Consider the following 14,444-nt stretch of genomic DNA (forward strand, 5'->3'; position numbering starts at 1 on the left):
TTTTAGTGATAATATCATATTAAAATTGTTCCATGTCTATCGACTCGAAATCTGGTGCTCGTCCAAAAAACTTCCTTGATACAAATCCGGATTACTTTATTGTCAATCTTCAATATTTTTTAACAAGTTTTTTTCGTTAAACAAAAAAAGATCTTATTGATTTTTTATCTAAGTCATGTGTGAGTTTATATCACATTGTTTTTGATGAGGGTATCAATTTGATAAGTTACTAAAATTCTCAGGACTGGCACGAAGTTGATTCTTCGGAGACAGTAAATACACCGATTAAAAATGCACGAAGAAGTGCAGATTCTGTTCATAAAATTAGGAAAAGTGGCTCCAAGGTCGGCCTCCACAGCGCCGAAGTGCAAAGCGTTGTCAGAGATCAGTCCAACCCTCAGCATTTGCGTAATCAGAAAACTCCGACCTCTTCTTCCCTCCCTGGTCATGGAAGGAACTTGAAGCAAAGTGTCATCAACTATGATACCAAGCCTCGGCACATTACCAGGACTAAGCATCCTCTTCCTGCTCCTAATCCTCTTGATAAATCCTATACCGACCGCAGAAGTCGATCTCAAGGCAGGAAGAAACCTAGCAAGGGCAACTCCTCGGGCGGGTCGCGGTCCGTTGCTGATCTAACTAGTCTCAAAGACGACAACGTGCAGCAGTCAAGCGCTGGTTATCATAAGAAAAGTATGTTATCCACTGTCCGATTGCATCATATTGAACAAATTCCCTATAACAAAACTCAAGATTTGCGAAAACGTCACGAGACTCGCCAAGTACAAGCGAGTAAGTCTGCTCAAACGCCGACTCGTGACAGAAATGTGCACGAGTTGAAAAAGCCACAGAGCGCGGGAAATCGACTGGGTGTGGAAGCTCCAGAAGCTCTTCCAAGTACACGAAGCAAATTATCTGCAGAGAAATCAGCGGTGTTCCGCTTTGGTGACTACCACGATCCTGTTAATGGTGCGGCTGGCAAAGGAGTCTCTAAATGATATTTATCCGTAAAAATATTTTCGGTGCTGTAATGGTTTGTTATTTTTATAAATCGTCACTGAAATGATCCTTGTAAATTGTTCACCAGGACAGACACGTGTGAATTTATTTTTAATCAGCGTGAAAGTGTGATAAATAAGTATAAGCTTGAGGTGCTCGTACTTCATTAAAGTGATGATTTTAATTTACACGGTAAAAGTTGTTGGTTATAATTTGAGAAATTTTTAGTCCCACGTCGTCTAAATATTGCAGACAATGGATAATGTGTGAATCGTAGTAAGCACCGTGTGTCTCAAGTGTATTTCGCAGTGTGTGAAAATTACAAGTCAATATTAAAATTGAGCTTGAAATTTTTTTTTTTCAAGTACCTGTAATTATTTTATTTGTCACTCAATATCCGTTCCCCAGGCTCTTTGGGTTTTTCATCATTTTCTTTATTCATTGGCTTTGCTAACTGTTTCTTTTTACTTCACTTCTAATTTTTCTGTGATATTTGATGTGACTGTCATGTAGACTTTTTGACCTATCCACGTTATGATATATATTTGAATATTGAATTCACGTATTTTCACTTGAATGGAATTATTTGCATAAAAATTAGTCGTGTACAATTTCAAGCAAAATAAGTAATTAGGTTACATAACATATCCGAACTACGAATAAAACAAAAATATTGATTATTTGGGTAGACAATTTCAATATTTACGTATCTTATAGCGACTTCTTATTTTCCAGAAGACGCTGCCAACACTAAGATGAACTGAAAGAAGATTTTGGCTTGTTGCTGTAGAATGTAGATCCTTGCGCCGACCCGGAACCTTATGGCCCGTCATGATGTAAGAAGATGCATCCGTGGCAGACATTCGTACGATGATATCGCAACGTGCGCAAAGACGCTTACTTTAACAGCGTCTTAATGCTAGACTCTCCGCATCGCGGAGGGTTCAGTTACAAATTCCTTCAAGTTACACATTCCTTCAAGATACACTTTCCTTCAAGATACACTTCCCTTCAAGATACACTTTCCTTCAAGATACACTTCCCTTCAAGATACACTTTCCTTCAAGATACACTTTCCTTCAAGATACACATTCCTTCAAGATACACATTCCTTCAAATTACACAGTCCTTCGAAGACGTCCTATTGATGAGCTTGATCTGGGCCGTCACGATGAAGCACCTACTACATTGTGATCTCCTGTAGGATGTTTACAGTGTGGTAGATTTGTATTCTTAATTTATAGTTTTTCATTTACTACTTACAATTTTTATTTTATACTAATTTTCAGGTTTTTGAGATTTATATTCGAATAGAAACATCTAGTACTATTATAACTTAAACTTTAGTCGGGATCTTAATATTACTTAACCTATATTTTGCGTGGTGCTGTAACCCTGTTTAGTAATACGTTTGCACAGAAGATGGGATTACCTTGTTTTGTTATATTTTATGGTGGGTTACGTAAAATTAATTGAAAACGTCAGTAATATTTTTTCCTATGAACGCCGCTTATTAGTATGTCTTGAAAATTTGAATTGCCTAACACACCAGCTTTGGAGATAAGCTTGCACTCTTATTATTTTACCTCGCACGCCACTGTTGAATTAATGCAAAGAGCAACGGCTTGTATACCGTGTGTTCAAACAGTGAAAATCGTGAGCTCAGCCTCATTGCTCCTGTAATGTATTCATGACCTCGTAGAGTCACTGAAGAAACGTCGAGTTTTTGTCCTTTGTTCACGATGTTTTCGTCAGACGCTCCTCACTGGTGGAAACTAACTTCAATTTGGTGCAGTATTAGTTTGTTAAAATTTGTCTATTGTTCAATTTATTACCTAATTTGATTCTGATTTCTATTTCCAAACTCAGTTATGTATTATAAGTACCTACGCTTGGTGACATAATTTTTGTTATTTATAGTTTTCAGTTCGATAGGAGCTTTTTATCTCGTCGATTATTATTGCCCCTATAAGCTGCTGTTGATTATTTTGTGGATAATTGAAATTAGTTATAATATTTCTGTACGTTTAATTTCTATTGCTAGTCATTATACTTTCAATGACCATCCCACCTCTGACTTTATATCGGCATATATGTACAGTTGGCCAGTAACTTTACGTTGTGTGGGCTAACTCTTTGTTGTGTGGGCTAACTCACGACGGATTTCAAATGTGTAGAATAGCATTGTGTTCTGCTGTGCTTGTCGGCTAAATCATGTGGCTTTCTTATGTGGTTTGTTCAGTAGTCATGAATAACCTAAGCATTAGAGGGACCAATGATACCTGATAATTTCTAGTCTTCGTGTGAACTGCGTTCTGCACATTGTAGCCTTGTAATGTTGCATTCTATTAGGTCTTCTAATGCAGATGTAGCATGTAATACTAAGGTTTGGCATCTGCATTCTCCTGTCATGTGACATTACGTGTTTAAAATTCAAGTGGAATACAATAAGTAGAGGCAAGCGCAGCTTGTACTTCAGTGTGTGTTTCTGTGATGATCTTTCTAGTCCGTCCATTGTAGTACCTTATTTATTAGTTCAAAATGAATTTGTAGCCAGTCTGTAGAGTTAAAATTCTAGTGATCTTATAGAATAAATAATTATTAAGTTCAAAGATTTTCTAGAGAACTCTGTGTTACTGAAATTATTCTATTTACTGTGAACTTTATGACTTGATTGCTCTGATCTCTATTGATTCTAGTGTTGGTGGACTACTCGAAGTCGAGTTAACACTATTAAGTCGTTTGTTATGAAATGTGTTTGATTGATCCTCTGGCCATGTTTTGGACACAACAGGCAGTTGACTTGAGATTACAAGACTCTCCGTGATTTTTTTTTAGAATAACTTATACCAATTTTATTACAACACATCTCTTTAACCTCACTTCTTGTTTGTCTGTCTGTCTGTCTGTCTGCTACAAATCTTATAGTCGAAATTTAACACACTCCTACTTATCCTATCGATCTGAAATTTTGCACACTTGCGCAAAGTTGGAGACAATGCATGAATCAAATGACAAAATAAATCATTTTAAAAATAATTTGTTTAATATTAAAAAACTGAAGAAATAATTTTGCCTGCTACAAGTCTTATTATCAATATTTAACACACTTCTAGCTGTCAAATCTAACTGAAATTTTGCGGACTTGCGTAAAGTCGGAGACAATGCATGAATCAATTGACAGAATAAATAATTTTGAAAATTTAATTTCTTTTATGTATTCAAATAATTAAAAAATTAATTTTTTTAATATTCGAAATTAAAATGAGAAATTAATTGTACATGTTTAACATTGGTGACACTGGATTTTTTAGAAGTGTTGTTTTTAAAAATTAATTTGTAAACGTATATTTTAATGGCTCATATTTTATCAGTTTATTATTCTAAACCGAAAATAGCAAGTAAAATGTCACCAGTATCAAATTTGCTTTGCTAAAATCGCTAATTTGAAACCCTCAATATCTTTATAAAATTCTTCCTCGGTGGACTACAAGAGGAGCGCTATAGTTAGGCAGATCCGCTCCATCGCGCCACTAACGCTGTAACATCGTCGATTGCTGGTTGTTTACGTCGTAATAAGTCTTTAATGACGCTGAGTCGACGTCTAATGATAGCTGGGACTCAATTTTAATGAATAATGATTGGCAATGTCGTCCGAAAAAGTACATTTTAACAGCGGCAAAATCAGAAGAACGGAAATACTTCTGCTATAATTTTCCCTTAAAAACTTCACGCTAACATATAATAGGCAGTCAATGGTGATGTTAGTCACTGTTTTTCTGCGTGATTTTATTCCATGAACACTTGACACGTCGATAGTAGATTATTGTCTAACACTATGATTAAAAATATTTGGCTATTTTCTTGTTTCTAACAAATTTTGATACCCACGAATTCCTTCTGCTGGATGTGCACTTCCACGCTTTATATATCGCATAACATGGAAATGGTAAGCTTAAAATATTGACGTCGTTAAAAATTATAAAAAAAAATCATCGATTTTGTGGTGGGAAGTGAGGTGCTATAGACATTTAATTAAATGTAAAATGAGAGTTCAATTCAAATTAATGCCCTTTCAGGGCATTAATTGAAGTTATCGTGACCCAAAATGAAATCAGTGCAAATAAGTCACCCTTTCAGAAATAAAAACAATTTTCAGATTTTTTCAGACCCGTGTAATCAAAGTTAAACTTGTAAGAAAATTAGACTGGGTTACCAGATTTTCCCGGTGCATTTTGCGGCCATTCCAGAGTGACGGATAAATGATCGTTATACGTGTGAGTTTGTATGTGGCGATTGATTGGCGAATAGTTGACTAATAATTTATCGATTGCGGCGAATAATTGATCGTTTGCAGGAGGCGAATAGTCGTATATGGCGAATAACTAATCATGTGCACGTGACGATTAAATGATCACTCGAACATGGCGAATAATTGATCGTATGTGTATAGCGAATCGCTCACACGTGGCGAATAAGTGATCGCTTGCCCATGACGAATAATTAATTGTCTGCGTGTGGCGAACAAGTTATCAGTCGCATGTGGCGAATAAGTGATCGTTTTCTTGTGACGAAAAAATTACCTGTTTGATTGATTTAGCCTGCATGTGACTGATCGTTTGCATCTGGTGAATGTCGTATGTATGTCGTGTATGTGAGGCTTCGCTAATTTTGTTTATAGAGACCCAATCTACATGCGGTGGACGACGTCTGAGTTGCCCATCCTTTGGTATGGAATTAAGATTCGAAGTCACCATCAAAATGAGGGTACCATCACATGAGGGCAAAAAGTGATCTTTTCCTTACATGAATTAAGAACACATTTTAAAAATCAGTATAGCATATCCATCCAATGAGAGTTATACTTGTACGTTTGTATATGGCGAATAATTGATTGATTGGCGAATAATTGATCGATTGCGGCGAATGATTGACCGTTTGCAGGAGGCGAATAGTCGATCGTATATATGTGGCGAATAACTGATCATGTGCAGTTGGCGAATAAACGATCATTCGCACGTGGCGAATAATTGATCGTATATGTATGGCGAATAATTAATCGTGCGCATATGGCGAATAGTTGATCGCTCACACGTGGCGGATAAGTGATCGCTTGCCCGTGGCGAACAATTAATCGCATGTGATGGCGAATAATTAATCGTGTGCATGTGGCGAATAAGTGATCGGTTGCATATGGCGAACAAGTGATCGGTCGCGTGTGGCGAATAAGTGATCGTTTGCATCTGGTGAATGTCGTATGTATGTCGTGTATGTTAGGCTCCGCTAATTTTGTTTATAGAGACCCAATCTACATGCGTGCATATATATTATATTATTATATATATAATATTAATAGACATTTAATATAATATATATTATAATTACAATGTTGTAACACAATAATCTGAAAGACAATAATTTGTCCAGCAATGGCGTGTTCTTTCATCGATGCTCTGCACTAATTACCTTCACGCCTCCAGGGAAGACTGATAATTTCTGTGATGATGTTTATTTGATGTCACTAATGAAGCTCTACAGCGAAAACGTTTTTTCTTAATGTATCTCCCAGGGAAAAAAACTAAGCACATTAGACTTGACAATCAAAACTGTCGTGCAAGTTTGTTAAACTATAAATTAACATTTGACGTTGTCCGTTAACGCTTACATTATGGCTCACACTGTCAAACATATTTCGTTTTGTTGCCTTGAATTACCCGAAGAAATATTTTATTAGATGATTCAGTAATATCTGTTTCAATCAACAACTGTATATGATCGCTTAAAAAAGTGGCAGGTTTCTTAATTGAGGACGTGGTACCATGTTAATCAATTTATTTAATTTTATTCCCAACAGTGATTGAACTTTAATTTTGAAAAGTTAAAAATGTTACATTAAGAAGAGAATGAGACAGAAATATTGCAGAAACGGTCCATCAGTTTACTAGAATTGAATTCCATTTAATTCTTTACAGTACACCCGTTCGTCGGTCGCATTTATATATTTTTGACCTCAACGTTGTTGTACTCGAACGAAATTCATTAAAATTAAAATGTCAAATTATTTTTAACGTAGTTCAAGTGATTAGTTAATTTCTTCTTCAAGATGTCAAAGTGTGCAATATCCAAGAGGTGTCTCTTCTTTGCGAATATTGCGATGGCTCTGCAACACAGTTCCCGAATTTTAACTGGTAAGAACGATCTAAAGAATTGTGTTTAATACTTTTGTATTAAGCGATTAGAGCAGTAGAAGAGCATGAGAAAGAGGGGGAAAATTATTGAACTAAATAAGAAATTTTATTCTTCACAAGATTAAAATAAAGTAAATTTATGGATCTAACACAATGGAAATTTACAATGCACCTAAATAAATAAAGATGTCAATGCTGGAGACGGTATAATAAGGTTGTAGGAATCGACATGCCATTCGTTGTGTAAATTTGATGACCAACTAAAGCGAGAGCGCTAAGATATTGTAATAGTCTTTGAAAGGGTGTAAGAACTGGACTTGTTTATTCGTTATTCTACTTGATAATTAAATGTTTATGCAATGAGAAGAAATAATTATTGTGTTATTTATTTGAATATATAAATACTTTAAAACCATTTAAGGCATGGACAGTGAAGGAATAAATTACTCTCGACTGAATATAAAAGTAAATGAACAGAGCACTACAGTATTAACAAATATTTACAATAAATTATAACATCCTAGAGAAATGGAAAAAAAATTTCGCTAGAAAATCTCACTCGTAAGGACAGTTACAGCAGATGTGATGTTCACGATTCGTAGGTTAAATAAATTGCAGTCAACTTAGTATTCTCGAGCTTCTGAAGGAGCCATTGAAGCAAAATTCAGGTCTTTCTCGAAAGCTTTTAACGTATTCTCATGCAATCTTCATAGTTATGGTGACACTCTGAACGGAAAGTAATTTACCAAAAACATCGTAATACTTATTGGATTTTTTCAGTATTCTTCACAGCTTCATTTTCCCAAGAAAAAACATACAAATTAGTTAGTAGCTCAATGTTTATGGATACGATATCGATGCAGAACTTGAAACCCATTGCATGCGACACCGTAGTCTTTACACCATGCTCACTACTTATCCACATATAAGTTTTAGAGTGCTATTCTATATTATACCGCATACACGAGCAAGTTATTGTCGGTGTGGTCGAACTTTGTGGCATAATTGATGCCGCCGATGCCCTGTTTCAAACACGATAAAATTTTTAAGAGCATCTTTAGCAATAAAACCAGAAATTATAGCCAAGTCTGTTGAGTATAACAGTATAGTGTTATTTTATTTATGGTATAACAGTTTAGTATTATACTGTTATATCAACAGTATAGTATTAAGTGCCAATATGAGGCAGTGGCGATTCTATAAACCTAAACCTTTAATTTTATTTCTTTTATATAACGTGGCCCGTATCATTGTCATCAAGTACTAAGCATTTCAGATCAATAAAAAACTGATACGTCGACAGGTCTATCTTTTATCTCCATCCACCACCAAAAATTAAACTTCAATTTGACCATAAAACTTCTTTCCTTATGTGACCCTTAACACTGAACACACGAGAATCTACTGAAGTTTTCTTCGTACTTTCTATAACTGTGGAGTATGGAATCATTCGATACCATTTACTTACTCATTGACTGTTAATCTAGCATGTTTAGTTGGAGTTTTACACTAACAATAATTTAATTTCTCATTAAAAGCTATCCTTTTTACTTCGAAGCATACGCTATACAACAAATGATATGCAAATCTTAATATAATCTCATCAAACTAAACTTAGCTCTCCTTGTCGCTTCATGGAAAAGAAATCCAGACAATAAAAGGAGAGTGATATAGGAACAATAATTGCGTGAATAACTTAATTTTTAAGAGCCTTTAACCAAAAGCGCACAGAGATATATTTCATACCGATTCTGATAGTAATCTAATCGAAGAATTAAGTAAATAGATTCATGCCCTGATATCTCTATTAATGACGCTAATTTGCTTGACACAAAAAAGCACAAATGAAAATAAAGCGTTTCAAGGAATGTGGTGTATCCCAAATTTGAAATCGTTACTAACAAATAACAATAATTTTAATGGTTGAAGAATTTGCCCTCCCACGAAATGAAGTATTTCACATCTGTAACCATTAACCACGAACACCAATAGACGCGATTCAATAGTACGAACATTTAGCTATCATAACTTCAACAAACACGCGTTAACCCTAATTTTTCTATCCTTGAACGGCGAGATTTTAACAAGAAAACGCTGAAAACGCGTCACAAGGCTTCAATCATCACTTCGAAGCAACATGAACGACATCAACAACAACCGTAACATTTTTCAAAAGAGCTTCATGCACGGCCTTAGCCTTCCATAGGAAAGCCTCAGCAACAACAATAGACAGAAAGACGTAAGATTTAACAGACAATATCATAGGATTCAACTGGAGTTATAATAAACTCTTGCTGTTATTCGTTAAAAAAAAGGTAAGCTCACGGCGGTAACAGTTATGGCTTAGCTATGGTAATTGACCTTAATGTTTGAATACTGTATTCACTTGAATGTTTTCAAGATGCGAATAACCAGATGTTAGCTAATATACCACATGAAGAAAATAATCAGTTAAGGAAACTAATAGGACTGTCTCCAGTCCGGTAAACCTACTTTGAATACAGTAGCACGGTAACTGAATTGTTCGCAGAAATTCTTGTTACATGAAACTCATGGACGGCGCGTATTAACCACTCGCTCTAACGTTACACAAAAAATAATGGAATAATTGGGTTTATTTTGTCCGTGATTAGTTCGTACAACATCTAGCAAACGATCACGAAGATACGAAAACTGTTTTTTATTTCTCTGAAATAAAGGAGTTCGCGAACATTTAAAAATTACATTTGAAAAGATTTTTTTTACTGAATAGCATTTTTAAAATAAGAAAAATGAAATCTTTTTTCCTGATGCTACCCATTATCAGCCAGTTAAATACATATTTTTTTGTATTTACACTTAATTGCATTTAAGATGGAAGATGCCTTGTCTGCAACTATCGTCTACGTTCGGAAAATAAAATAGAAGTATATTATATAACTCACAGCACTGGTAAAGGTATCAACAAACTGACTTGTTCCAAAAAGATATCGACAACATTACTACAACAACGCTACTCAACTATCCAGGGAACAGTCTAAATTTAAATGCAATCGTAACCATCTAAGGGGATAAAATACAGAAGCATGACCAAGGCATATTATGTAATACGGGAGTTCTCCCCGCTAGTCTCAGGCAACGGTTGCCTCATTCAATGTTCATGAACAATATTACCCCTCCACTGAGAGTTGCACGATTATTGATAAGGCTCAATTACTGCTGTCAGAAAGTCTCAATAAGAAGTATGCAATGTCGGAAATATCGATGGGGCGCTGTGCTCAAACATGATTGCTGCTTCAGACGAGTGGCTTTCTGAAGGTTGGAAAATATTCTGTTGAGTTAATACGACTACACTTGGAAGTAAAATAACGATAAAAAATGTTGATAAACATAAGAAAATATTTTCCTGGGATAATTCACTGTAACAAGAATAATTACATACTATACGTTACATAATAGATTAGACCTGAAAGTATTCAGGAAAAGGCACCATGAATCATAAAAATGCATGCAGCGCCCTAAAAGTAACTATTTATCATGGAGGGATCATCTGCAACATAACAATAAACATAAATGTTGTGATATTAAAATACCTACCATAAATATACCTGGGAGAAGTAAATAACATATACAATGTCAAGGAGATCTTAAAACGAAAATTTCAGAAACATGAGGGGCCAGTAGAATCGTGCTTCAATGACCCAAAAATTGTGATTTTATTAGCTGATCTTTACTCTCAAATCCTCATATTAACGTGGAGATGATAAGCTTGAAAGCTAAAGTACATAAATATGATCACCATAATCAGTAGGAACTCAACAGATCACTTGTAGACATAATTTCGGGACCAATTAACCCGTTGTGTACTGACGGGCCATCTCGTTCCCAAGCCATTAGGTACGAATAGCATAGACGGCGTTGAATGCATCCCAAGGTAAAGGGTTAATGTCCGAGTTCTCCTCTCTGATCTTGGGAATTTACGACACAATATCCATGGAGTCTGGCGACAGCGATTCGTGGAGTGAAGACGGGGAGTCGTACGGAGTGGATGGCACTTGAGGGGAAGAGAACAAGGGGTCGCAGCTGTACACTCCTGATACCGGGTCGTCTTCCATCAGGTCCAGTTCGAATGGATGCGCATTGAGGTCTTGCAGCAACTCCTGGTAAAGATAAGTCTTATTAGACCACAACAACTGTAACAGTCTGGAATAAAACATATCGACTTTATGAAACAATTATGTGTACATAGGCAGCAAGCAAAATTAATAAACGACACTTTTAAAATGCTTTGAAAATAAAATCTCCGAATAGAATTGAAAAACTAATTAATATTTACTGCCGGCAATACAGCAAGAATTGTTGGGCATTAACCATTTTAACAGTTTATATCAATTAACAGACATGTTCGCTGTGTTACGCGAGTTTCATTATGCATGACGAGAGGAAAATTTGTATTCGACATTGAGATAGTATACGGAATGCTCGTTTAGTAGAAATTCAACGTTAAATTTTGATATCCAACATATACTGCCGATAATAAGCTCATTAACCAATACATTCTTATCATTGAAAAATCTCACAAAATAAACAGGGTTTGTTTTAACTACAGGCAATCATCCCATAAATATACGAGGAAAACTTATCTTATGAAAAGTGATTAGAGTAAACATATTTTTTTCCTTATGCAATCCCGGAATGCAATCCACTGTTGTAGACTGACATATTACTACACCAAATTAGTTTATTTCAAAACAAATAAAAACCCAGGCCCCCAGAATGATTCTATTATAACTTCTCCAGATGATTGTTTTTGAACCATATTGAGGAAATACCGTTAGTAATACTATCAATGTTTCCAGAAAGATAAATAAATTCATCACAATGGCAGATGCACTCACCACCTGAACTACAGAGAATTCTTAACCATGTGCGCTTCCTCCCTATACCGAAATTTATCAACATTACAAGTTAAGAGAACAATAAATTGGTGCTCAACTGTTTTCCGTACTGAACTTAGTACTACCAGGCTTAGAGGGATGAAGTTACCAGAGGGTCGTATATTTTAGAATGAATTATTTGTCTCATGTTAATAAGGGCAACATTGAAAGCTTCCTGAACGTTGCAGACGAAGGGATGTCGAAATTAACCTGAAAGCACCTGAACACATGCTTGCAGTATATACTTTATGCTGTCAACGAAATGTCAAGACTTAATGATACAATAGAAGAATGGCTCATAATAAAAATAATTGACAGAATTAGTTAAATAATTTTGTACTTAAACCCGACAACTAAGAAACGATCAAATTATCATGCTGACGATCAACGAAAAACTTCATTACACCCTCGTCCAATAAATTAACTACAGTTCCACAGAATATCAGAACAAGAGGGAAATGTGTAATACCGCTGTATTCGGAGTGGATATAAAATAATAAAATGGAATGATACTACATTAAGGAAAGTTTTCGAAAATTGTCGAAAAATCTGAAGTTTAGCACACGCTTTCGTGTAAAATAAGAAATACGTGAAGATGTTACTTCTTAGGCTCACGATCTGCAGGGAGAATATCGCTACCCGAAGCGTAAAGGCAGCCACAGACGCCATAAGCAATAAAGAGTCTGGGCACGGAATTCGTGCAGCCTTACATGCGTTCTAAGTCACGTTGCATGTCTTTCATCGAATAAATATGCCTACTCATAATAAAATCGATCAAATTTTGGGTGATTGGATCTATTCACACGATTAGGATTAGATTTCTCAACCTCATTGTGATTTTTGGCCAAGAACCTGCACTCTATTCAATATTCCGTTGACAAGCTTCGAAACGGATGTCCGTAACTTAAAAATTGTAATCAATAAGAATAATGAGTTGTGAAATGACTGGATCATGAGGTAAAAAGTCACGTAATTATGTAATTATTTACCCGAGGCACCAGGGAATTCAGCGGCAACGGAGATCCATTAACTATGGACGAGAACAAAAATAAACCAAAGCAAAACCCACAAAAATTAAAATACAGTTAACGAAAAAAATAAAAGAATAAACTGAGGGAACAAAACAAACGGGTAAAAATAAAACGTACATTGATAAGACTCATGTCGTCATCGCACTCGGATTCGTAGAGGCAATGGAAAGGTCTCACCTTCCGATTGTCATTGTGAAGACTATCGGAGGATCGATCATTGCACGTATTATCCTCATAGTGACAGGAGGTGTCGTCATAGTGACACGTTGTGTCCTCATAATGAGACTTGGACGAGGCATCGTTGCATTGCGCTCCGAGAAGGTGGTCAGACGCGGGGAACAACGGCGTCAAGTCATCAGGTGTTAAGTCGTCCGAAGAAAGCGCGTCGCGTGTGAGAGCTTCTCTTGTTATGTCGTCGGGTGTAAGAGTTCTTGTGAGCAAATCCGATGAAGGCATTAAGAGATTATGATCAACAATGGTGCTCGAGAACTGATCATCGTGCATGTTAGGACTGTAGTTACTCGTGGGGGTGTTGTGTCCTGAGCACCCTAGGTCCAGGTTGTCCGGGCTATGATCAGGTACCGCGGAATAGTGATCGGGACTTAAGAAATCTCTTCCTATGGGACTGAGATTCGAGGAACTTACTCGAGGACTGCATACTGACGAAGTATGCATTGAGTTTTCTAAGCTAGGATTGAACGTCAGTCCGCTGTTACATAATCCATCCATTGCATCTAAATTAATCGTACTAAAATCTGAATCAGGATCAGAATTATAATTGCAATCATTCTCTTTAGAGGTAACCGAGTTATTACAAGTCGAAAGCCCTGCTGTGCTATCGGATTCGAAGGGAAAATTATTACTCTGACTCGTGGAACAGTTATTGTCCATTTGAGTAATATTGCTATTATTATCATTAAACATGCAGGAATTTTGTTTTGGACTACTGGCGCTACTAATATTAACGTTAAAATGGCAAGAAAACATAGTGTTAGAGGTGTCGTTTGAGTTAAAGTTTTGATTGCTCAAGGTGTTCGCACAGCTCACATTAAGAGCGTTGTTATTGGTTGAAGCATTGTTGGTGCAGAGGTTACTTCTGGGAGTAATGCTATTTTTGACATTCTCGGTTTTTAGCATCTGTTGAGACTGCGGCTGACAGTCTGCACTGATAAGAGAAGGTATCAGACTTGGACACAGGGTTGTTTCTTCAACATTGATGCCGCTTTGACGGAGTCGGGCCTCCAGTTCCTGAGGGGAAAATTTCATGTTATACTGCTCAGTCCATCGGTTTCTAATATTATAGGGGAAAT

At 36.1% G+C, this 14,444-nt stretch overlaps 1 protein-coding gene across 5 annotated transcripts in view; it reads right to left on the minus strand.

The window, feature by feature from the left end:
• Positions 1 to 9,917: 9,917 nt before the first annotated feature.
• The window catches only part of LOC108675066 (myb-like protein Z), a 34,516-nt gene continuing 29,989 nt past the window's right edge, over positions 9,918 to 14,444 (minus strand). For 3 of the 5 annotated variants that reach the window (XM_047881062.1, XM_047881061.1, XM_018163052.2), the window contains 2 exons: positions 13,252 to 14,382; positions 9,918 to 11,326 (listed from right to left, as the gene is read on the minus strand). In XM_047881062.1, coding sequence (XP_047737018.1) covers positions 11,144 to 11,326; positions 13,252 to 14,382 — 1,314 coding nt within the window. In that variant the 3' untranslated portion in view covers positions 9,918 to 11,143. The remainder of the gene's footprint in view (positions 11,327 to 13,251; positions 14,383 to 14,444) is intronic. The other 2 variants (XM_018163067.2, XM_018163058.2) reach the window with 2 other exon arrangements.

The sequence above is a fragment of the Hyalella azteca genome, unplaced genomic scaffold (genome assembly GCF_000764305.2).
Source record: "Hyalella azteca isolate HAZT.00-mixed unplaced genomic scaffold, Hazt_2.0.2 contig6945, whole genome shotgun sequence".
NCBI classification, from domain to species: Eukaryota; Metazoa; Arthropoda; class Malacostraca; order Amphipoda; family Hyalellidae; genus Hyalella; species Hyalella azteca.